The sequence below is a fragment of the Aspergillus aculeatinus genome (assembly GCF_003184765.1).
Source record: "Aspergillus aculeatinus CBS 121060 unplaced genomic scaffold BO66scaffold_76, whole genome shotgun sequence".
NCBI lineage: Eukaryota > Fungi > Ascomycota > Eurotiomycetes > Eurotiales > Aspergillaceae > Aspergillus > Aspergillus aculeatinus.
In genome coordinates this window covers 108,329-130,365 of record NW_020291545.1, presented here as the reverse complement: position 1 = coordinate 130,365, position 22,037 = coordinate 108,329, and the positions used below count along the sequence as shown (strand labels likewise).

Below are 22,037 nucleotides of genomic sequence, written 5' to 3'. Positions count from 1 at the left end.
TGCACTTGAGCTCGTGCTCCATGTTGTTCGAAAAGCATTATAATGTAGAAAACAACGCCCGCTGTGGATCCACGGCGATTCGCACTCGGCATATTGATGAAGTTGGCATTGAGTTCATTATTCAGAGGGGGTAGATACTGTGCAAGACCGTCCCGTTTACATAAGCATTGACACAGGTGTTCCGGATCCAGGTATAATCCCAGCGTAATATGCTCTTATTTGAATATTGTCTCGCTGACTTACTTGTAAAGCCTTTGCGCCCGCGACAGGAACCATTGAGCCTGGAGGCTGGACAACCCACGAGCGTTTGCAGATACTCAATGGGCTTTCACATGCTGATATTAAGATTATCGGAGCCGACATTGTTGAGTTTGCCCCTGCTTATGATAGCCGAGCCGAGACTACCGGTTTGGCTGTCGCGCAGATTGCGTACGAGCTTTTGCAATGGATGATTTGTGTACCAGTCAAACCAGCAGGGCCTCTAATTCTAGAGTGTTTATATGCTTGACAAGTGTGTATCATATGTTGGAGAGTTCGTTGAGAAACTCCCAACCCCCAAGGTCATGATTATGTGGCGTTCTGAAAGTGGGAGATCGGAATTGATGCCTGTCCACTCTTTAAAAAAACGGGGCCTGGTGCCAGCTCTAGCGGAGGCAGAATAGAGCTTGTTACCTTGAGACACACAAGTTTCAGTCGACAGGTACATGTCCAGAAGCCAAGACAACGTTGGAAGTAGAGTAAGTCTGACAGAAGCTTCATGTCGGCCGCCCAATGCCTAGTGATAAGCTTAAAATATCCACCATGGAGCGTATCTTAACAAATGACTTGTTTTTCGCCCCTGACCGTGCCCTGTTTCATGCCGCCTGGAAAAAATCAAGGTTTAGCCAACCACTATTGGGCTTTTCTGGCCGGAGGGCTGTTATGATAGGTCAGGTCGTGACTGATTCGCAGTTCCAGGCCTAAGCCAGATTTACGCACATACAACTCATGGCGGGCATAGAAGCCGAGAAGAACTTACAGCCCTTCTTACCGGTGTTGGTATACAGTCAGCTAAAATCAGGGAACATATCCAGACACAATCTTGGTCTAGAAGAGCATTTCACATATCTATGAATCAGCGTCAACATGCAGCAATGGCCGCGGTTACCCAATTCTTCCGATATCAGTGTTCACATGCCCTTCAGTCGACGTCCTGAACCAGCTCTGTTCTTTTTCCTTCGACTACAACTTCAACAAGTCTGCTCGCACACATCTTTTGGGGCTTCCTTCCTTGGACAACGATGCATCGAGACATTGAACGTTGTGACGTCAACCGTGAATCCGATACCTCTGAAGATGTTGCCACAAGAGCCATCAGCCTGACGTATCCCGAAGGCGGCTGTAATGCATGGAGCTGTCTGGTGGGTTCTGTCTTCATTATGTTCCCATCCTTCGGCTTTCAAACTGCTGGTATGCTACTCCTATCTTGAGCTTTAGCGTCACGGATCGATTCTCACCGGACCCCAGTCGGCACGGTGCAAGACTATATTACTACCCACCAGTTATCCGGCTACAGCGTGGAGGACATCGGCTGGATCAGCGCGCTCCTCGTCTTCCTGACGCTCTTCTTAGGCGTTCAAGTCGGCCCTGTTTTCGACCGCTATGGCCCTCGCCTTCTCCTCGCCGTGGGCTCTCTTGGCAGCGTCGCTTCCTACCTCCTCGTTGCCCAATGTGCGAAATACTGGCATTTTATGCTCGCCCTGAGCGTTCTGGGCGGCATGTCCTCGGCCATTCTCACCACTGTCGCCATTAGCGTGCTGAGTCACTGGTTTGAACGTCGCCGTGCCCTGGTCACGGGAATCTGTATGGGCGGCTCGTCCGCCGGTGGTGCGGTCCTCCCGATCGTGCTCCGCAGTACTCTCCAGAAATATGGCTGGGCATGGTCTCTGCGGATTGTCACTTTCATTGCCCTCGGCTGTTATACTTTGGCAATCTTCCTTGTCAGAGGCAGGCAGCTGCCCGACACTGGCACCCCCACTCGCGCCACTATCAACTTTCGCGCATTCCGGTCCCCGCGTCTCTGTTTCCTGGCCCTTGCAGTGTTCAGTTTTGAGTTCATTATCTTCGGATGCGCAGCGTTGCTTCCAACCTATGCACGCTATGCAGGTTTCTCGTCCCAAGAGCAATTTTACACACTAACAGTCCTGAACAGCATGAGTTTACTGGGTCGGGTGCTCCCGGGATTAGCAGCGGACTTTCTGGGAAGATTTAATATTTTGTTAGCGATGATGATCCTCACGCTGGTGGTCATGACGGCCGTGTGGGTGCCGTTCGGATCGCGGAGCGAAGCGACGTTGTATGCAGTCGTCGCCGTGTTCGGGTTCGGGTCGGGCGGCTGGATCTCGCTGGCTCCGGTGTGTGCAGGCCAGTTGTGTCGGACGGAGGAGTACGGTCGATTTTATGGAACGGTGTACAGCGTTGCAGCATTTGGGACATTGTTGACTGTTCCAGTAGGCGGCCAGCTACTGGAGGCAACATCGCCGCAAACATTAGTTGGATTTTATGCGGCAGTGTTGGTCTTCGGGCTGATCAATGTGATATGCTCGAGATGGGCACTGCTAGAGTGGCGGTGGAAATGGACTGCCAAGGTTTGAGTTGTGTGGTCGTCTGATGAACGTGCAGTATCAGGGTACCTATTCAGTTCCACCTGGCTGAAATCTTCATCCAAGAAAAGGTGCAAAAGCTGACCTCCAACAAGCAATGCCTTAGATCTAGATACTCAGAAGGATTAACTCTACCAATCTACTCCTCTTCTTTATTCTCCCCTTTCTCATTCCTCAGGCGATTCCTCTTCGCATTCCCCTCTAAGCCATACAGCACATCCTCCGACATCCCCGGAATCACCATATCGAACGTATTCTCAATGACCGTATACTGATAATACCCGCAGCGGGCAATCGGCCTCGTCTTCCTGACATCCAGGATTCCGTCTGTGAGCACCTCATCCTTGATATGCACCGCCACCACCCGTCCAATGACGACATCCACCGTCCCCATCGGCGGGTTCCCCGGCAACCGGATGGTGGAGTGGTACCTGCACTCGAACTTTACGGGACTCTCCCGGACCATGGGCACGTTGACCAGCGAGGCGGGCTCCTTGGTGACCCCGGCTTTCTCGAACTCATTCACCCCGTACGGGAACTGCTCGGCGGAGATGTTGACGGCCTCGCGGAGGTCGTAGGTGGCCAGGTTCCACACGAACGAGCCCGTGGCCTCGGCGTTGACGACCGTGTCCTTGCGGGTTTCGGCGGCTGTCTGGTTGGACGAGAACATCACGTACGGCGGGTCGAAGGTCAGGTTGTTGAATTGCGAGTACGGCGCCAGATTGCTGGTTTGCCCGTCCGGGGATTGCGTGGAGATCCAGCCGATCGGGCGGGGGATTACACATGCCTGTGCTGTTGTTGGTGGTCTGGTCTATGATGGGGGTGGTGGATTGGGGTGAGGTGGGCATGTACTGTACCTTGAAGGGATCATGCGGGAGGTTATGCTCGGTCACGCCGGGTTCGTAGTACATTTTCGGTGCAATGCGTTCTGTATTTGCGCAATGGTGCTAAGGGAGGGTTCTACAACCGGGCAGGAGTAGCGGGAGCGATGCGACAGGCGGCGTTCTTTTTTATTTATGTACGTACAGTACCCAACCAGACCTGCATCTTGGTGATGTGATCGACCCTCCTCGTGCCGATAACCGCTGGAGGTGGGGATGTAACGACCAAGCGCGGGCGGGCCGTATTCCGAGCTCGCCGAGGTTCCGATATGTAGATATGAGGGGTCAGTTTGGCCGCCTGTCTGGGTACAGATTGTGGATGCTTGATGGATCGCGGGTGGTAAAATTGACTAATAACTGCCGATGATAGTGAGGTGCTGATTGATATAATCTGGCTTCAAGTGCGTGGACTATGTAAATGCCATGGAATAATGTCGAAAGTATCGACCATGACCGGTCGGGTTCCGCATATATATCAGGATCATTGTCATCAAGTCAGGCCAGAAACTGTGCTGCGACCGGTGGAAAGGGGGATTTAAAGATGAAATTAGTGTGTGATTCTTTTGGGGGAAAGCTCTGCATACGATAGAGGCTCACTTTGGAAAAGTAAAGGCCAAGAAAAAGAAGAAAAAACGATGGCCATTATGAGCAATCTACAGCCGGGCATTGCAGATGGTTGGCAATATCCACTGTGCCTGGTTTCGAGGGGAATGTAACTTTTCTCAAACTTATATTTTGAAAATGACGCCGGGATTACATCAACTAGCATCATTGGTCTAGTGGTAGAATTCATCGTTGCCATCGATGAGGCCCGTGTTCGATTCACGGATGATGCATCCAAATTTTCTTTTTGCCTTTACTTTTTCCTACTACCTAATCCACCGGAACGCATCCTTGGTCGTCAAGGGGCGGCACCACAACAGCTATGCTTTACCTGGAAAGGTTCATAATCTGACGGCAGATGTCAGGTAATGACCTGCTGATTGACAGCCAGACTGCCCTTCCCAAAACTCCTTCTACTAGCGCTTCTGGCTCTATTGTCTCTCCGAGAATCTGCCTGAACACGTGGTGCAGGGAGATAGCCGATTATCAGATTGATTGCCTTGGTTGTAGCACGTGCTCTTAACACGTGCTCTTCTCAATCGGCTCTCATGCACATCTCACGAACCATTCTGAATGCCATCGGCACGTGATGTCTCATCTATACACCTCAGTATGACTGAGCTTATTATGCGGGAATATCACTGTAAGTGAATCACCTACCTCTTCTCATTATCAATTCAATGAATATTTGCTCAGAATTCATCCATATCATTCATCTCTATCACATCTTGAATGATTTCTCAGCCCTTCACTCACCCTTGGTTTTATTAACATTTGGTCCTAGATCCGGACTTTTTAGTTCATACTCTCCTCTTAAGCGAGCTTCCCGTTCTATATCCTATCCTCCTTCCACACCTCTTCTTCCAAACTCTCTTCTTTCTATCCTTCCCCAGCCCACAGCTCCCACACCCTTATGGCTTCCACATTATTTCTTCGTTGTGTTGGTGTCACAACCGCTGAGCACCTTATGTGGCCTCACATTTCCCCTTGCAAAGCTTTACTGCTGTGATTGTTCCACGCATCCAACGGAGACGAGCCGGGTCTAGTTGACCTTCAACATCAAGTAATCCGAGTTCCACCTGACAATGTCACTTCTCATTTCCACAAGCTGAGAGACACGATATTCTTCATTTCAGTTCTGCTTTGCCCGACACCCGATCCTGCCCACAGAAGATATCCAGAGGCATCGTGGCTTGAATTTATCCACGTCGCACTCGACGCGAAAGACTTTTGCGATGACCTCGAGGTGTCAAACAAAGGCAAAATTACCCAAAGACAAGTGGTAATCGGTTACCAAACCTTTGCTATCCACAAGAGCAGCGAGAAAGTGTCCCCAGGAAGCACTTGAATGAGTAATGCGTCCACAATTCTGGTCATATGTGAATTGTCTATTGCATTACAACAAGACAGATACCCCCCAGACCTTGATCACCAGGGTATCCTACGACAAACAAAAATCCCGGCTGAAGAAACTTCCATTTTCGATGCTCACAATCGGTTCTTGATTTCCTTCGCTGGCAGAGGCGGCTAAGAAAAGGCCACGACACTGGCACAACTGGCCGGTGACTGAAGAACTCTGGGATGTATTCGAAGGCGAGTTCTAGCCGTCATCGAGCATCTACTCAAAATCCACCGTCTACGCAAGAATGCACGCGCGGTGAAATGTCCTCAAGCACAAAGAAGATAGTTCCAGGACTGCATTGAGACCAAGCGTGCAGGACAACAAGAAAGAAGAAAGCTGGAGCTCGTGACAGCTTCAGCTTCCGTGCCGGACAGGAATGATAATTTCCAAGTCAACTCTGCATCAGAGCAATGATTGAAGGATTTTCAAATTCAATATCAGGCAAACTCTAGGCATTAGCAGACATCTGCTTAGGATCCGCTGTCTATGCAAGAATGCGCATGCGGCGAAGCTTCCTCAAGCACAAAGAGGATAGTTCCAAAACTCCATTGAGACCAAGCGTGCGGGACAACAAGAAAGAAGGGAAGCTGGAGCTCGTGACGGCTTCAGCTTCCGTGCCGGCCATGAATGACAGCCTTCAGGGCAACTCTGAATCAGAGCGGTTATTGAGGGATCCTCAAATTTATTCTCGGGCGAGCTCTGGGTATTAGCAGACATCTGCTCAGGATTCGGCGTCTACGCAAGTATTTAGACGCGGTGAAACGTCCGCCAGTAAACGGACGATAGTCTCAAAACTTCATTGAGATAAGACAAAGCGTGCATGACCAGAAGATGGAAGGGAAGCTTGTGGTCGTGGCTCCTTCAGCCTCCGTGCCGGACAGGAATGATAGTCGCCAAGATAACTCTGAATCAGTGCGGTGATTGAATAATTCTGAAATTCATTCTCAGGCGAGTTCTGGGCGTCAGCAGACATCTGCCCAAGCTGCAGCGTCTGTGCAATCATATCACAAGACTGCCCGAACAACACGTTGACTTGCGGCCAGGCTTTACAAGCTCCAAGGTCACAAACAGCCTGGTAAGAAAACGATAAACGCCATGACGAAAGTCGCAAGACCAAGAGCCTACGGCAAATAAACCTATACCACAGAAAGGGAAGACTGTGGCCACCTAAAGGCACGCGACTCATGGATGCGTGGACATTCCTTGCTATATGCGAGCTGTCTACAGCGAAAAGCAAAACCCGGCTGATCTTGATCATCAAGGCGACACACGCCAAGCACGAATTTCAAATGGCAACACATTCCTGTTCTACGCACACGAACAGTTCTTCTTCCTTGTCTACCGAGGATTACACGTGCTGTGCGGGCAATCAAGCCGCCCCTACAGCATACGTGATAAAGCTTCCGCCATCATTGCGAGGATAATTACAAAAGTTCTGTGGCAAAAAGTGGGCATGCCAGGAAAGAAGAAGGGAAGATGAAGGTCGTGGATACTTCAGTGTCCGTGCTTAACGACATTTTCCAAGGCAATCCTGAATCAAAGTGCGATATCCAAGCGAGAAATACAGACTTGCAGTCAGCGCGAATCCGACGCTAGGAGAATGATTCAACAAAGATGAAGAGCTCGAGGCCAAACCCTTCTTCTATACTCATGGTCAGCGATTTCTACTTGGTCTACAAGAGGGGAAAGGGCTTATACGTATGCGGCTGCTCAGGAAATTTCACAATCTGTGACCGACTTTGAAGCAAAGATACTGGGCTTGCAGCCGTGTAAGAGTTCGCCTGGTTCTGAAACGTTTCTGTCGTGCCGGAACAGCACATAGTGTCACAGCTGGAGCACCCTAAGACGCTATTCTTTCGACTCCGAGCAGCGCCAGGTTTATGCCTCCACGTACGGGAAGGTGCGTGGCATCGGCCATTTCACCAGACATGGAGGAACCCCGTACAACAGTTGTAGCAGTGGGAGTTTTGACTACTCATTGATTCAAAGACATTTTTGCACACCGAAGAAGTCGTCCAATTTTCAAGGGTTATTGTACTCGACACTATGCCGAGTAAGTGCCCCCTTCTTGAGAAACATGTGCTGATTTCACCGGTTACTGACATTGGATACTTCATTTAGAAGCTATTCCGTTCTCGATGTTCCATGAATTCGGTCAAACGTCCACTTTTGCAGACGATGCCGCCGAGGCAGACAATACCACAAAGGCTGGCAAGACCGCCGAGGCAGATGATAGCGTCGAAATAAATTGGTCAGTTAGCTAGAACCTTCCAAAACAACGAGAAGCTCTAACGCTGGTGGAGTATTAGCAAATTGCGCTGACCATGCTGTCGATGCGATCAGTTGATGTTATCTATAGAATTAGAATGGTGGGCAAGCATGGAACATCGTCGGCTTCTTGGAGATTAAGCTATCCCAGATTGCCAAACAATCGCATCTCACCACGAAGCACGGGGATTCTGCTATTAACAGTGGCTCTCACCATGAATTGCAATGCAAAGTGCCTCGTACGATACCGAAGCCCCGTATCGACAATGCAGCATCGAACACATGGTACTCATTCGAGTAAAAAATGGAATAATCCTGAGAGGTCAGCTGTCTTTACGAATGGGAAATGCGAATCATACGATGCGTTCCTCACATGGGTCAGGCTACAAGTGAAGTTCTCTACTATGAGGTTCTTGATCAGATCGACACGGCTAGCGATCTGATAGAACTGAACATGGAACGCCGGACTCGGAAAGATAGGACAATAGTTTTGCCTTCATCCTTGCAGATAACCTTGAGAGAGAGGAAATCAGCAGGAACATATCGTGTGGTTTTCTACACCAATCATCAATGGAACACGCCAGATATCTGTCTTCCGGAATTGATTGCAGTCTGTTCTCTTAGCGCTCCCTTGCTCCTGTGCCGATTTGACGATATCGACGCGCAGCTCGAAACCTGACGTGGCACACGATCGGCGACACAGTTAACTATACACAACCTCAGCCATGGCCTGTTGTAACTTGTAACAGGACAGCAAACCGTCGACATTACGAGGCGGTCTGCCCTACTTGACGCGGTTTGCCAAGTTACACCTGCGTCGAAAAAGATAAAGGGAAATCGTGCTAAGCAAGCCGAATACGACCAGAATGCCTGGTCGAAACGATCTCTTGTGGTTGGCTTGTGGGACCCAATTGTTAAAGGTTGGCCACCATACAACGTGGCGCTTCCCTGACTGGCTAATCTACCTCATGTGCAAAGTCCTGCCGGCAGCGGAAAGAGCAAAGTATGACGCCGACCTCACGCATGTAGGTCTGCTCCCCGCAGGCGGGGTCCCTATAGGCCAGACTATTCTGATACGGGCCCACGGTCTGTGGTGGTATCCTATTATACACGGAGGAGTGGTGGCACGCAACCGACAACACAGTTATGCACAAGTTAAATTATGGCCTGTTGTAACGGGACAGCAAACCAGCGAAGTTACGAGGCTGCCTGCCCTACTTGACACGGTTGACCACCAGCTGTGCTCGAAGCGATTGAGACATATCTACCACGTCCAGTCCCTTGGGAGTCGAGTACGGAGCTGCGATGGAGTCTAAGCAAAGGCTGCAGAGCCAGGAACTCTAGCAGATTGTTTGCAAGACACTTTGTCTATTTCAAGGACCCGACCGACGCCATGCCGAAAAAGCATGACACAAAACCCTCGAAAATCATGAGAAGCAACTTGGCTATCTTGCGGAGCGAATAAGAAGAGACTTAAGCCTTCGTCAAAACGTGTACCTTATTCGGCTATTACAGATTGAGATTATCGGCTTTGGTTATGCAGTTAAAGCTGTATTGAAGAATTTCAATAACTAGTTATTGATTATTGCTGACCGCACAAGCATTAAATCAAACTCCACAGCAATCTTCTATGCTTTCTTATGCGATGTCCTAAGCTGCTCTTGGCTCGAATACATGGCGACGAGAGGGACTTCTCGATGCCTATAGTACAGACGCTTAACATCGTAGCATAAAGACAAGGCCACTCCGAAGCCAGTAGACTACCACAAGCATTTGAAGATTTCAGCGCATTACCATCGACACCACGCTCTCCTACTACCGTAGTTCCAAGCGATCCTGCAACCCATAGAAGAACATACCGGGACCATCGAACCCCAAAATCCATCCAATCCCCAACAACATTCCTACCCACCGCCAAAGCAAGCCGGCCAGGATGCTAGGAATAGGGGGCGATCGAACCTTCAAGCTACTGTAGAATAGACCAGGCTATCTCAGCCTGCATGTGAGCCGGGGGTTGGTACTTCTTCGGCCAGGAGTAATCCAGAGCGGAACAGGAGCGATCAGCCCCGGCGAGACGGCAGCCGGCGCAGCACGCACCCCAGTAGCCGTACAGGTTGAACGAGTGGCGGAACACCGCACCAGTGTTGTGCGTGCAGGGGTCCATGGTGAAAACCCCGCGGCTGGCAATCAGCAGGGCATCAACCAGGCGGGAGGAAGGGGATCGGAGCTAGACAGAGGCGAAAGATGTCAGTACATGATGTTAAAACCCCAAAGGGCGAGAGGACGGACCTGATCGACGGAGATACTGTCCTCTGCGAGCCAGATTGGGTAGACCGGGAACATATAGACCGCCCGCTGGGTGTCGTTGGTCAGCATGGCCGCCAGGGCGCGGTGGCCGAAGGCCGTCATGCACACGAGAACATAGCGCTGGCCGGCGGGATTCTGGGCCGCCGATGTCTGAACCACAGAGAAAAAATGCCTCGAGTCGGGACAGACCGTGTAGGGATCATACGGATGCAGCTCGGACCAAAGACTGAGTGCAGCCAAGTTAGGAAGGCCGGACTCAACGGCCGGGGACACGGCACTCATGGCGAACGAGGTGGCGGGAAATAGAGGGAAATAAAGAGAGCTGAAAAAAGCTGGAGGGAGCTGAAAGAAGCTGGAAGGAGCTGGAGGGAGCTGGAGGGAGCTGGAACGGGCTAAGATCCGGAGACACCTGTACGCAGCGGCGTGAACGTATAGAGGATGGCTTGCGTGGAGAAGGACAAGGACTGTAAAGAAGACGGACTGCGCAGTTGACAAGAGAGAAGAGGAAGCGAGAAGAGGAACCGAGAAGAGGAGGAAAGGTGAATTATACAAACCACGGAAGGCGGATAAACGAAACAAAAGTCCAAAGTATCGTCCACGATCCAACCCCACCCAGGCGACACAATTCACCAAGTCGCATAATAAATCCAACCTCATAAACGATAACCCCGCTTGGTAGCGGCCCAATTAGCCGAAAAACTACTAGGTGGTAGTTTTCTGGCACGGGAAAGACCATACATAAAGCGCATATCAAATAGACCCTCCGCGATCGTCGAAGTCAATCTGGAGGCAAAGCACACAGCGTGCTTCAAGACGCGGGCGGTAGTATGCATGCTTCGATGAGAGCATGCATAAGTAAGGTACAGTATCAAGCTGGCTCAGGGGCTGGTTCGTCGGTTGCTTGTGTCTGCGGTGCTTCTATCTGCGACTGCAGTGGGTCTGAGCTGATGGCTTCAGTGCAGTGGGCACCTGTTGCTTCTACAATAGGTAGGTGCCTCGGTGCCTCGGTGCCCTGCTGGGTAGCAGACACATAAACAGGAGCTGTTGCACGTGCCGGTTGTGCTGGTACTGTGGTAGGTAGGCGATGGTGAGTGCCAGTGCTGGAGATAGATGCTTAGATTAAGTGGTAGGGCTCTAGTGGACACGAAATTCGAGCATACCAATGCATCGTTTGATCTTGGTGTAGTGGCACACTACCTTTCCACTCAAAAAGGTGGAGGTCCCAAAGCCAACAGGAGGTCCAGCAGTGAGTGGCATGAAAAGCATGACTCGAGAATTGTGGTAGTGAAGGATCATCGCCGCACGGACTACATGGACTCGAAACCGAGAGGACATCCCAGAGCTTCAGATCTACCACCCTACGATCACAAGTATCCAAACAACAAACGTTGACAAGACGCTGTTCAATCATCATTCAGTCATAAAATCTCTATCATATCATTAAGCCCAACATCAAACCGACCCTTTACCCCCAGCGCGTTTCTGCTTGAACGCATACCACAGAATCAAGACCAACGTCTGGACCCAAGAGGCCGCGGCCAAGGCGGCAATCGCAGTCAATCCGTGACGGTAGAGTGGCTTGTCCGACGTCCGGAAGATCTGCGAGCCCGAGATACCAGCGCAGTTGGCGGCCATGACGATCAACCTGTTGTCTCTGTTAGTGATTGGACTTCGGGCTTTGTGAGACGAAAAAACATACGCCATGGAGACACTCCGTTCTTGAGGCGTCTTGCAGTGGAAGCCGAGCCAGGCGATGTTCAACACGCTATGTCATGGGTTAGCAAACTATAACATAATGAGGCGAGAAGGAAAACGTACTGCATGCTGGCGTAGATGAGGTTGGCAATTGTGATAACGGCGTATTTGTGCCAACGGGAAGAGTCATCGGGCATGGTGCGGAGGCAGGTGTAGGAGATGACGTTCCAGGTGATGCACAGCAGGACGAAGATACCACGCTTGCCGGTTTTGTCTCTGCGTTCTCATTAGCACCAAATCATGAAGCACCATGACAATTGGGCGCAAACGTACGAGAGCCAAGCGAGAATGGTCAGCCAGACGATGCTCGCGTACACCGCGACACTGGCTAAAGCGTTGGCGCGGACGGCACTGAAACCGAACGACTTGATCATGCTGGGGGCGTATTGGTTCAAACCCTGGAAGCCTGACATGGAGACGAGCGTGATCATGAAGTGCTGGATGACGGTGGGCTTGCGCACGGTGTCCCAGACGTCGCGGCCAGTGATTTTGATGCGGTCGCCACGGGCCTTGAGCGGGTCGTCGAGAAGAACTCGGTCGCGGATGATCTGCTTTTCACGCGCGTTGAAGTAGCTCCACCGGCCCATGCTGGCGAGCGGGCTACCGTCGCCGGCCTTCTTGGGGATGAAGAGGATGAACAGGATAGCGGCGACGATGGTGATGAGACCCTCAACTGTTGCGGATCGGTGTCAGGGGTGCCCGTTGTCATGAAGGGTAAGTCCAGGGCACGTACTCAAGAAGATCCACTGCCATCCTGCGAGACCACATCTTCCCGAGAGCTTCAGCAATCCGGCAGAGATGAGACTCGATGTAGCACCCGCAAACATCTGGCCGTAGAAGAAGAGCGTTGTGCGGAAACTGATCTCGTCGCGTTTGTACCACTGGGAGAGATAGTAGAGAGCACCTGTGCGATACACACCCATTAGACAACTGCATCTATTCAACCCACCGAAGTCCAACATACCAGGAATGAAACCGCCCTCCAGCAATCCCAGCAGCAATCTAGTAACCAAGAAGGCAGGGTATGACTTCACGAAAGTTTGGAAGACACCGACCAAACCCCAGGCAACCAGCTGGGCCGATAACCAGACTTGAGGCCCCACACGCTGAAGTATGATATTCGAAGGGATCTCGCTGACGACGATTCCCGCGGACAGAAGCTGGGTACCGACGTTGATCTGGTTGGTGTTGATGTGCAGATCTTCCGTGATGGTGGAGGTCAAGGCCGCGCTGATGTTACCACGATCGACCTGAAGACCGAAGAAGGCGAGCCCGAGGACCGGTAGGAGAATCAGGTCGATCCTAGTGGAGGTCTATGTTAGACATCCGCAAGCCTCCCGCAAAGGTGTATGGAATTATAGGATGGACCTACTTCCGACGAACTCGGGCCTCTTCCTTGTCGTCCCAATTCTTGATGATCTCGGTCCCTTCCTCGTTGTCATTGCTGGACTCGTCGCTCAGGACATTGTCAATGACCTTCTTTTCGGAGAATTCCTGCTCGGGGTAGGAATATGTGGCCATGGCTGCTGAGAGTATAGGCGGGTGACCTTGGAGTCTCAGCTGGGAAACTCAGCGATTGGAAGCCGGAAGGGAAAGCGGCCGAGTTGGACGAGGAATCTGAGCTGGCTGGAAGGCATAATTGTATGGAATCCGTGGGTTATTTATACGGTGGTGAAGTGAATGGAGGTTAAGTTGTGCTGGCCAGCTGCGGGCGCGGGCTCGCTAAGATTGACCGGCAGTGGAGGAAGCAGCGGGATGGAGTGAGAGCCCGCCGTGATGGCGCAATCGCCGCTGCGGTTGATGTCAATCCACCAGGGTGGGTTGGTTTTATCTTCCCCTTCCTGCATGGCTTGATCACAGAAATCACAGAACTACTCATGTCATCGTACAAGGTTAATTATCTAGCTCTATCTTGAGAAGAACTAACTCTAAGCGAGGTTTCCTCGCCTCTCGAGGTTGATTCTGTATGGTCGTTCATGGCCGAACTGCCTCGCGGGATGGCATCATCAACGACACGATGGTTTCTGAGAGCTTCCATTCTTCTTGGCCCTCCTGGCAAGTCAAAAGCTATGAACGCTACGATTAAGTTCCGTAACAAAGAATCCCTACACGTGGGCGTGGGCCGAACCACAGCAGGAAGCCAGGAACAGGCCAGGCCCACACATACAAAGTTAGTTGTAAGCATCCCATTCTGTACCTTCGAATCCACTTCAAGATGCCCCATGGATTTTCACTAGCTATCTGCTCATGGCCTACAATGCTAAATTGATAACTTGCTCCACACTTAACCTCACATGTGATCATTACTAGCTGCTTTTTATCGTAACGGTCATGAATACAAACTTAAGTCCAGGCCTCCCAGCTCAACCCGTCACGATACTGATATCCCGCCTGCGGGCCCTCAGCCTCAATCAGGTAACCATCCTCGCATACTGAGTATGATACCTTGGGTTGCTCCGCATAGAATTTATCGTACTGGACATCCAGCGCCTCTTTGAGATTACGCACATCACCCGAAGGATGCAGAACCTTCCAGGGCTCAATGCAGGTACGACCCTGACAGGATTTGAGCACGAGAAGGAGTGCATCAATCCGGTCGATCAGCGTTGCCAGGGGACGACCGAGCAGTCTGGCCCCGCTGTGGGAGTAGATGTTGTTCATCTGGTAGGGATCCACCTACAGATCCGTTAGCTCATTCAAATTAGGCTAGGCAGCGTTACACATACCGAGAGGTCGTACAGCTCGTGGTCGTTGTTACACCATACCGAGTAGTACAAGCTATATTCCGGGGACAAGATCCGAGCGGATTTGTATGTATTGTTGGTCATGGTGGGCGTTCCATGCGGACCTTAATGTAGTCGTGTCAGCAACACAGTACCCATATAGCGACAGAAAATAAACTCACCGATCCGCGAGAATTCCCCTTCAAGAACAGCTCTTCCCCAGTATTCCACGGTCACATGTTCATGCGCAATTGACTTCGTCTGCCGCGCCACGGGCATTGGAGTGCCATCAAAATCCGCCCGCAGAGGGATCCCGGCAAGTTCAAACAAGGTGGGCGCAATGTCTATGTGGGTGGTGACACGGTCGACACTGACACCGCGGGGAAGGCCAGGCCCACGGATGTAGAACGGAACGCGGATGTCCTCTTCATACCCAGTAGTCTTCCCGGGTGGCAGCCGATGCTGGCCAATATGATAGCCGTTGTCCGCACTGTAGATGATGTAGGTGTTCTGGAACTCGCCACTGGCAGCTAACCGAGTCAGAAGACGATCTACGAGCTCATCAACTCCCTGCAGGGCACGCAGACGTTGGCGGTAGAGGTGATCTTCATAGTCGATCACGCTTTGGTTTTTCAGCTCGAGATTACGAACCCAACTAGCACCGGACAACTTTCCAATCGTTAGCTTGATTCTCGCCAAGTCATATTGAAACGTACCTTTGCAGGGTTGAAGTGGGGTGTTCTCGGCACTTTCGCATCTGGGAAGAGATGCGCATGGCGAGGCGCTGGGAGCGGCTCCGTCATGACCGGAATTCCTTGAAGTGCCTCCACGTCCACATTGGTATGCGGTGCAATGGGGGCGACTGTGAGAAAGAAGGGCGAATCACTCTGCAATGCGTCTTCCAGGAATCCCAGAGCCTTCTCGGTGATCACATCGGTCGTATAGTGGCCCTCATAGCTGCGCGGTGGCTCCTGATTTCGTTGATAAGTGGAGTTCCAGTATGAGTAGGTATAGGGATCGAGCAGGAAGTCGGAGCCATTGAAGCCGTTCACGAAGGGTGCATTATAGCTGTCGACACTATGTGCGTTGAAGAGCTTGCCAGTGTAGAAGGTATTGTAACCAGCGGATTGCAACCAGACGGGTAGGAAGTTATCGTTAAAGCCTTGTGACACGAATTTCGGATAACCCCCTGGAGAGTTCAGATCTTTGCCATGTTGGAGTTGCAGTGTCAAACATACCATAAGGTGGATGTACATCCGTGACGTTTGTGTTATGTGCTTGTCGACCAGTCCAGAGACTGACTCGCGAGGGACAGCATAGGGCGGTGGTGACAAAGTGATTCTGGAACTCAACGCCTTGGTTCTTAATCCAAGCGAGGGTGTGTGGCATATAGGCCGGGGAGTTCAGCTGGAGATCCTGATCATCGGTAAGGATGAAAAGGAAGTTGGGTGGTTTGCTCGTTGTCGGGGGCTCTTCCTGCAATGGCTGCTGTTGTTGGCCCGGGATGGCCTCGGAGCCAGCGAAGAGGGCGGCGAGTACCAGGACGGAGTATCTCATGATTGCGGCCTCAATTGCCGGCGTTGGTGGTAGGTAGCGGTTGATGTCAGTTATACCATATCAAAGCACTCATTGAGTCGGGATGGCGAGAAGATAGCGTGGAATGACACCATAGCGGGAGCTTGACTTTGCCGACCGAGATTAACCTTTGGTTCGGCTAGAGGCACCTTGACAGCACGCGGTGATGCTCTTTTTAGCGGCGGATTGCACCATGGATAGCCAATAAATCATGGTTCCTTGCAGTGCTTGGCCCAGGCAGAGCCCAGACCCGGGCGACAAGCTCCACCCATTTTCTGGGGAAAGCATTCTCAATTGAATGGATGAAGAGTTGGAAGGATCCATCCGGAAGGAGTCCAGCGACCAACGCGCCCTTGATTGTGGAGCTCGGTTAGAGCGAGGTGATGGCGTGCTCCGCTTGAGGATGAGCTCATGGAAGCTGTTCATTGCTTGAGTGAATAGGAGCCAACTGACTGCTGTATGACATGTATACTTGTGGAATTGAGTGTCAAGTGGGATTGAAAATCGAGGATGATCGATTAGAGAGTCGTTCAATCGAAGACTTATGCAAGGCTCAACATAGCATTATTTTGATTCATGACCGCCTGTCTGACCGCCCGACTGTCCGGCAGAATATCTTGCACTTTTTCGGCACGGGCCAATGAGGTCAGAAGGAAGTACTCCATAGCTCTTGCTGAACGGATTGACCACAGGCATCCGACTTTTCAGCCTTCTCTGGCAGGCTTACGAGATACCATGTAGCTCGGTGAGATCTGTTAGCTCTATTCTGTGAAAATAGGAATGAAAAATAGCGAAATACTCATGTTGGCACCTTGTGTACCGTTCGGTGTTAAGAGATTGACAAAAGATACATTGTCAAATGAAATCTTTCTTATCGAAAACTACTGGAACATGAAATCGCCCAATTCGCACGCCATCCTATCGAAGCTCCGAGTCTCGAATATCTATATACACTCCAGGGGTGTTCGCTGGTTTATAAGTGCAAGACCAAAGTGCTGAGTGCAATTGATTGCTCCCATATCGTCAGGAGAGATTGTTAGCATGGCTGGAAGCTGGATCATTCTGCCGCCGGAGGGAGGCGGTAAGTTCTTGAACAGACCGGAGCTCCGAGTTACGCCCACTGTTGAACAAGAATCTGGCGGAGGCGGTCATCAAATTGGACTCAGTAAACAGTTTCCCGTCCGAGTTTCTCCCGGCTGTCGAGCAGGATTCTGCCGGCCCAAGCGGTCAGGAAAAGAACAGTCTTAATCCCCGAGTTTCGCCCGCTGTTCGACTCCTTTCTGCCGGATTCGGGCGGTCAGCGATTGAACAGTATTCTGACCGAGTTTTCGCCGGCTGTTCAAATATTCTGCCGTTCCAAGGCGGTAGGAGAATAACCAGTTTCCACCCTCCGAGTTGTGGCCGTGGTATGGTTGTGGTCGGCCACGGAGCGTAGTTAGCTGCCGCTGCTGCTTATCGATAAGGATGAATGTTGACTATGGACACGACACGACCACCTATCCAGGTCATGGTTATCCCACAGAATCTGAAAAATCCTTCTTCATGAGTTGATAGCCATTCCTTTTCACTTATTAGCTACAGACTTTATCCTATCCCATATTGGAAAAAAGGTCGGTTCAATACGGTGTGCCAGTTCATACTTGCCACGTTCATTGCTAACCTACATCTCAGCTACGTATCTCAAGCCGCTAGTCATGGCTCTTCTCATATTCCCTGTGAACTGTGGACTAGTGTCATGGTGACCGATGGCTTCCCCGGACGCTAAGTACAGAATCTATCAAGGCTTCTCGGCGCATAGCTCCTCAAATGCACCCTCCCAGATCTTGCCCTCCCGCCAAAATCCTTCAACAAGTGGTTGCCTCCCCGGCCGACCCGCACGAGGCAGTTCATTTACCCATCCCCAACGTACCCTCTCCTTCCACCCTTGCTCCTTCCAAGCGTTCAAGTCTAGCTCAGGCGACTTGTTCAGAGTAGGGAGATGGCGTAAAAGCTCCGGATCATGCGCGATGCAAACCAACACATTTGGCGAAGCGTCAATGCGGCGTAACTGGTCTACAGATTGCTGTGCGACCGCAGGGTCATCGAACACGCTGGCGTCCAAGGCAGATACATCATGGAAGGGGGTTTTATCTTGGTTGGCTTTTGTGATTGGGTGACGATCAGCGAAAAGACTACATGGACAAGGGACAGGGAAGAAGGGGTCGCTGTCCAGGGTCTCGGCAGAGAAGTGTGCGGGAAATGGGACGTCTGCGGTGGGCCTTATCGCTCCGGCAAAGTGGCAGATATCGCCTCCGAGGAGAATAAAAGTGTCTTTGGTTGTGCGAGCGAGGCCACAAACATGTCCGACACAGTGACCGGGGGTATCTAATCAAAGATGAGACTCCGGTTTCGGACGAAGAGATCAATTGACGCACCGAGAAGATAGAAAGACCCATCCCCGAAGAAGTCGTGGGCGCGGTAGCCGGCGACATTCAGTGGAAAGTCAGGCTCTACTACCTCACGACCCTGAAATGCATCTGCTGGGACCGGTGAGTTGAGGTTCTCAGGGTAGCCCGGGAGTAGACTTGGATCTTTCAAGAATCCTGGGCCCACAATCAATGCTGTTGATGCCGGAAACTTGGATACGTCCCCGACGTGATCCCAATGGTAATGCGACCAAATGATGGATGCTGTTGCCGTATTAGGTCTCATCTTTGACGCATTGGAGTACAGCCTCAAACTTACTGATTTCTTCCAATGTAATTCCACTTTCAGTCAGAATCTCGCCGACGTCCTTCTCTACCTTGAGCGCGGGTATGATCCTGGTAATGCCGCTTTTCGCAACTGTGGGAAGATTCCAGTAATCTTTCCGTGTGCCAAGATCAAACATGACTTTCTTGTTCAGCGCTTCGCTCTCGATCAGGAATGCGACGTCTGTCATATTGAAAAATTCATGGCCTGATTGTACGGGCTGGATAAGAGTTTCTGTGCGAATGCTCATCATAGTGGTTGTGTCCACCATCCTCACTCGCACTGTGTGATTGGACTGTGGGATATCTAGCGTTTTTGCCATTGCTGCGTGTCTCTATTTCAGAGTAAATTGAGATAGGTTGTGGTCTCGACGAGGATGCTCGATTAAGAGGAAGGGGAAGTTTATCATATACCGAGTTCAAGCCACAGCTGACTAGCAGATACGGCGACATCCAAGCCCCCAAGCACCTCATTCGTAACTATCGCTGGCTGTAGTGGCTGGTGATAGTCTGTCTACTGCACCCACCACCTGCGGCGTACCGTTATCGTTATCGCAACGGGCCGATCGAGTCCCGGGCCTTCCCCTCATTTCCCCTCAAAAGTTACCAGTCTCTCGTCAGCATACGCTCTATTGTTAGGTTCCCTCATTGAAAGAAAAAGCTCCTACTCGCTGCACCTCTCGATATGACCGGGGTCAATTAAGTAACGGCATGCAGGTGCTGAGTCACGGTCCTCAACTTACTACGTAACTACTCAGATAAGCCTGCAACATTATCAGCCTGAAGCATGTCCACGGATCCCGGGCGCATAATGATAAACCCCTCTCTCATCTCGGTGGCATTCCTGTTGACCTGACACCTCCAGGCCACACATACAAGCAGATCTCAGCCAGTCTGTATAAGTTCTATACATCAAAATAGTCAACCGAAAACCAAGATGGGCTCCATTGACCCACCCAACCCCGTCTTCCAGAAGTACGGCGTACCGGACTCGGTTGTCCGCCTAGGGAGCAACAGTGCGGGACCGCACCCCTCATCCTCCACCCGCCCCGTTCACCATCCAGAATGGGACATCCCATCCGACCGTGGCTATGTCGTTTCCAACCACTTGATCAACGAACCACCACCAGACCACAAAGCCTTCAAAATCATTATCCTAGGAGCAGGGGCAGCGGGGATAGACTTCTTGCACCATGCGCCCGCCGCCCTTGAAGCCCTGGGCGTTGAGGTTGTCTGTTACGACAAGAATGCCGATGTGGGGGGCACATGGTACGAAAATCGATATCCTGGGTGTGCGTGTGACATTCCCAGTGTGGCGTATACGTTTCCTTGGAAGAGCAACCCAGGGTGGACGAGTTACTATTCCGGTGCCAAGGAGATATGGGAGTACATGAAACAGATCGTGGAGGAAGAGGGGATGATGCGGTACATTCGCTTGAAAACAGCGGTGACATCGGCTGTGTGGGATGAAAATCGAAGCAAGTGGCTGATCAAATTGCGGCGGACTGACCATGATGGACATGCGGAGGAATGGGAGGAAGAGTGTGATATGTTCATCAATGGATGTGGTTTTCTCAAGTATGCTCCTGGCTATGCAAGCCCTGTGCGAGAGAACTGACGTCTTCAGTGCGTGGAAGTGGCCGGATACACCCGGACTACACTCATTCCAAGGCAAGCTTTTCCATACAGCTGCATACCCGGAGGGATTGAGCCTGAAGGATCAGAAGGTGGCCGTCATCGGGTCGGGTAGCTCTGGTGTGCAAGTCGTGGCTAGCATCCAAGATGACGTATCTCAGCTATACACCTGGGTAAGAAGCCCTGTGTGGATCACAGCGGCCTTTGGACAAAGCTTTGCTGGGAAGGACGGCCGCAATTTTGACTGTAAGCTGTCTGTCCAATCTGTGAGACTCTTGGTTTTAACGGGTAATAGACTCTTCTGAGCAAAAGGAAGATTTTAGGCTCGACCCGGAGAGGTATCATCGGTACAAGAAAGCTGTAGAGAACGAGTTGAATCAGCGCATCAAGCTCGCTTTGCGCGATACGGCAGAGTCCGACGCCGCCAATGCAGTAAGTACTCTCTTGCAAACACTTGCCTGGATACTCACCCTCTATAGTACGCATACAGCGAAATGTATACTAAGCTTCAATCCAAACCCCATGTTCGCGATGTCATCATCCCTACCAATTTCAACGTTGCCTGCCGACGACCCACACCAGGCAATGGCTTTCTCGAAGCTATAGCTTCTGAAAAGACAACCGTATTCACCTCACCAATCAAAGATATCACTCCTCGCGGCTTCATCGACTCCGCCACAGGAACCGAGCATGAGGTAGATGTGATAATCTGTGCAACTGGCTTCAACACCTCCTACCAGCCTCGCTTTCCGCTTATTGGTTTAGACGGGGTCAGTCTAGCAGATAAGTGGTCTGACACGCCAACAAGCTACCTTGCCATCGCCGTCGACGGATTCCCGAATTACTTCACCTATTCCGGCCCATTTGCTCCAGTTGGCCACGGCTCCATCCTCCCGATCCTCTCGCATATAACACACTACCTCATCCAAACGATTCAACGCATGCGCAAGCAACACATCCGTCGCCTGAGTCCCAAGCCCGCTGCGGTGGAAGACTTCGTCGAGCATGCCCAGACTTACCTTCCTCGGACCTGCTGGGCGGATCCGTGCTCGAGCTGGTTCAAGCAAGGGAGGAAAGATGGACCGGTGATAGTGTGGCCCGGTTCGCGCCTGGCATTCTTTGAATTGTTGCGGACGCCAACATTGAGCGACTATGATGTTGCGTATTGGAGCGGCAATCGGTTCGGATACCTTGGGTCCGGGTTTGTGGACGTGGAGTTTCCCTCGGGCGAGCACGATTTAACTTGGTACTTGGATTGGTATTCGGGTAATGAAACATGGAAGAAGAAGGGTATGGAGGTTGAGAAGGATGAGGTGGATAAGTTCAAAAAGTTAAGTGTGGGAGCCTTGGCTAATGAAGGATGATATGCCTAGATGTGTATCCGAACTGCTGCAGCTGAACTACTGCAAGTAGCATGCTATGCTCTAGAAGTTCGCCACCCACCAAAAACATGCACCTAGTTTACAATCCACTGTTACTCTATCGCGACCTATCTATTGCTAGATACATGAAAGAGG

At 51.3% G+C, this 22,037-nt stretch overlaps 8 protein-coding genes and 1 non-coding gene across 9 annotated transcripts; 3 read left to right on the top strand and 6 right to left on the bottom strand.

The window, feature by feature from the left end:
* Nucleotides 1–1,280: 1,280 nt before the first annotated feature.
* On the top strand, nt 1,281–2,633 carry BO66DRAFT_463856 (MFS general substrate transporter; the record flags this gene model as incomplete). Its single annotated transcript, XM_025652433.1, has 2 exons — nt 1,281–1,449; nt 1,507–2,633. The coding sequence occupies 2 exons, from the start codon at nt 1,281–1,283 to the stop codon at nt 2,631–2,633; spliced, it is 1,296 nt and encodes a 431-aa protein (XP_025498486.1).
* Nucleotides 2,634–2,641: 8 nt separating this feature from the next.
* Nucleotides 2,642–3,594, bottom strand: BO66DRAFT_475653 (flavin reductase family protein). Its single transcript, XM_025653262.1, has 2 exons — nt 3,500–3,594; nt 2,642–3,429 (listed from the first exon to the last, which is right to left on the bottom strand). The coding sequence occupies exons 1-2, from the start codon at nt 3,551–3,553 to the stop codon at nt 2,782–2,784; spliced, it is 702 nt and encodes a 233-aa protein (XP_025498485.1). The 5' UTR covers nt 3,554–3,594; the 3' UTR covers nt 2,642–2,781.
* Nucleotides 3,595–4,288: 694 nt separating this feature from the next.
* BO66DRAFT_t312 lies at nt 4,289–4,359 on the top strand. Its single transcript has one exon. It is a non-coding gene; the product is annotated as a tRNA-Gly (tRNA).
* A 5,511-nt stretch (nt 4,360–9,870) lies between these two features.
* Nucleotides 9,871–10,310, bottom strand: BO66DRAFT_289549 (uncharacterized protein; the record flags this gene model as incomplete). The annotated part of the gene is made up of 2 exons (XM_025643161.1): nt 9,871–10,023; nt 10,086–10,310. Coding segments are annotated over 2 exons (378 nt in total), but the record flags the coding sequence as incomplete, so codon positions are not given.
* Nucleotides 10,311–11,555: 1,245 nt separating this feature from the next.
* Nucleotides 11,556–13,521, bottom strand: BO66DRAFT_385136 (vitamin H transporter; the record flags this gene model as incomplete). The annotated part of the gene is made up of 7 exons (XM_025646125.1): nt 13,231–13,521; nt 12,823–13,160; nt 12,592–12,762; nt 12,132–12,531; nt 11,922–12,074; nt 11,803–11,868; nt 11,556–11,748 (listed from the first exon to the last, which is right to left on the bottom strand). Exons 1-7 carry the CDS (start codon nt 13,377–13,379, stop codon nt 11,556–11,558), a joined length of 1,470 nt encoding a protein of 489 aa, XP_025498483.1. The 5' UTR covers nt 13,380–13,521.
* Nucleotides 13,522–13,682: 161 nt separating this feature from the next.
* BO66DRAFT_232874 (uncharacterized protein) lies at nt 13,683–14,175 on the bottom strand. The gene has a single exon (XM_025642771.1). The coding sequence runs from the start codon at nt 14,080–14,082 to the stop codon at nt 13,756–13,758; it is 327 nt and encodes a 108-aa protein (XP_025498482.1). The 5' UTR covers nt 14,083–14,175; the 3' UTR covers nt 13,683–13,755.
* On the bottom strand, nt 14,149–16,358 carry BO66DRAFT_232864 (sulfatase family protein). The gene is made up of 5 exons (XM_025642770.1): nt 15,820–16,358; nt 15,298–15,770; nt 14,764–15,250; nt 14,585–14,706; nt 14,149–14,534 (listed from the first exon to the last, which is right to left on the bottom strand). The coding sequence occupies exons 1-5, from the start codon at nt 16,136–16,138 to the stop codon at nt 14,202–14,204; spliced, it is 1,734 nt and encodes a 577-aa protein (XP_025498481.1). The 5' UTR covers nt 16,139–16,358; the 3' UTR covers nt 14,149–14,201.
* A 1,575-nt stretch (nt 16,359–17,933) lies between these two features.
* BO66DRAFT_335785 (MBL fold metallo-hydrolase) lies at nt 17,934–19,208 on the bottom strand (the record flags this gene model as incomplete). Its single annotated transcript, XM_025644257.1, has 3 exons — nt 17,934–18,520; nt 18,571–18,825; nt 18,881–19,208. 3 exons carry the CDS (start codon nt 19,206–19,208, stop codon nt 17,934–17,936), a joined length of 1,170 nt encoding a protein of 389 aa, XP_025498480.1.
* Nucleotides 19,209–19,519: 311 nt separating this feature from the next.
* Nucleotides 19,520–22,034, top strand: BO66DRAFT_360650 (flavin-containing monooxygenase). Its single transcript, XM_025645015.1, has 4 exons — nt 19,520–20,463; nt 20,513–20,766; nt 20,816–20,952; nt 21,000–22,034. Exons 1-4 carry the CDS (start codon nt 19,823–19,825, stop codon nt 21,882–21,884), a joined length of 1,917 nt encoding a protein of 638 aa, XP_025498479.1. The 5' UTR covers nt 19,520–19,822; the 3' UTR covers nt 21,885–22,034.
* Nucleotides 22,035–22,037: the final 3 nt, after the last annotated feature.

What these genes read in the sequence shown, in the direction of transcription:
- BO66DRAFT_475653 (XM_025653262.1), bottom strand. Translation starts at nt 3,553, where the DNA reads ATGTACTACGAACCCGGCGTGACCGAGCATAACCTCCCGCATGATCCC. An exon ending in TCCCGCATGATCCCTTCAAG is followed by an intron (nt 3,430 to 3,499) that starts GTACAGTACATG and finishes ACAACAGCACAG; the next exon opens with GCATGTGTAATCCCCCGCCC.
- BO66DRAFT_232874 (XM_025642771.1), bottom strand. Translation starts at nt 14,082, where the DNA reads ATGGGGCATCTTGAAGTGGATTCGAAGGTACAGAATGGGATGCTTACA.
- BO66DRAFT_232864 (XM_025642770.1), bottom strand. Translation starts at nt 16,138, where the DNA reads ATGAGATACTCCGTCCTGGTACTCGCCGCCCTCTTCGCTGGCTCCGAG. An exon ending in AGGGGAATTCTCGCGGATCG is followed by an intron (nt 14,707 to 14,763) that starts GTGAGTTTATTT and finishes GACTACATTAAG; the next exon opens with GTCCGCATGGAACGCCCACC. An exon ending in ACGAGCTGTACGACCTCTCG is followed by an intron (nt 14,535 to 14,584) that starts GTATGTGTAACG and finishes ACGGATCTGTAG; the next exon opens with GTGGATCCCTACCAGATGAA.
- BO66DRAFT_360650 (XM_025645015.1), top strand. Translation starts at nt 19,823, where the DNA reads ATGGGCTCCATTGACCCACCCAACCCCGTCTTCCAGAAGTACGGCGTA. An exon ending in AATGGATGTGGTTTTCTCAA is followed by an intron (nt 20,464 to 20,512) that starts GTATGCTCCTGG and finishes TGACGTCTTCAG; the next exon opens with TGCGTGGAAGTGGCCGGATA. An exon ending in GGACGGCCGCAATTTTGACT is followed by an intron (nt 20,767 to 20,815) that starts GTAAGCTGTCTG and finishes AACGGGTAATAG; the next exon opens with ACTCTTCTGAGCAAAAGGAA.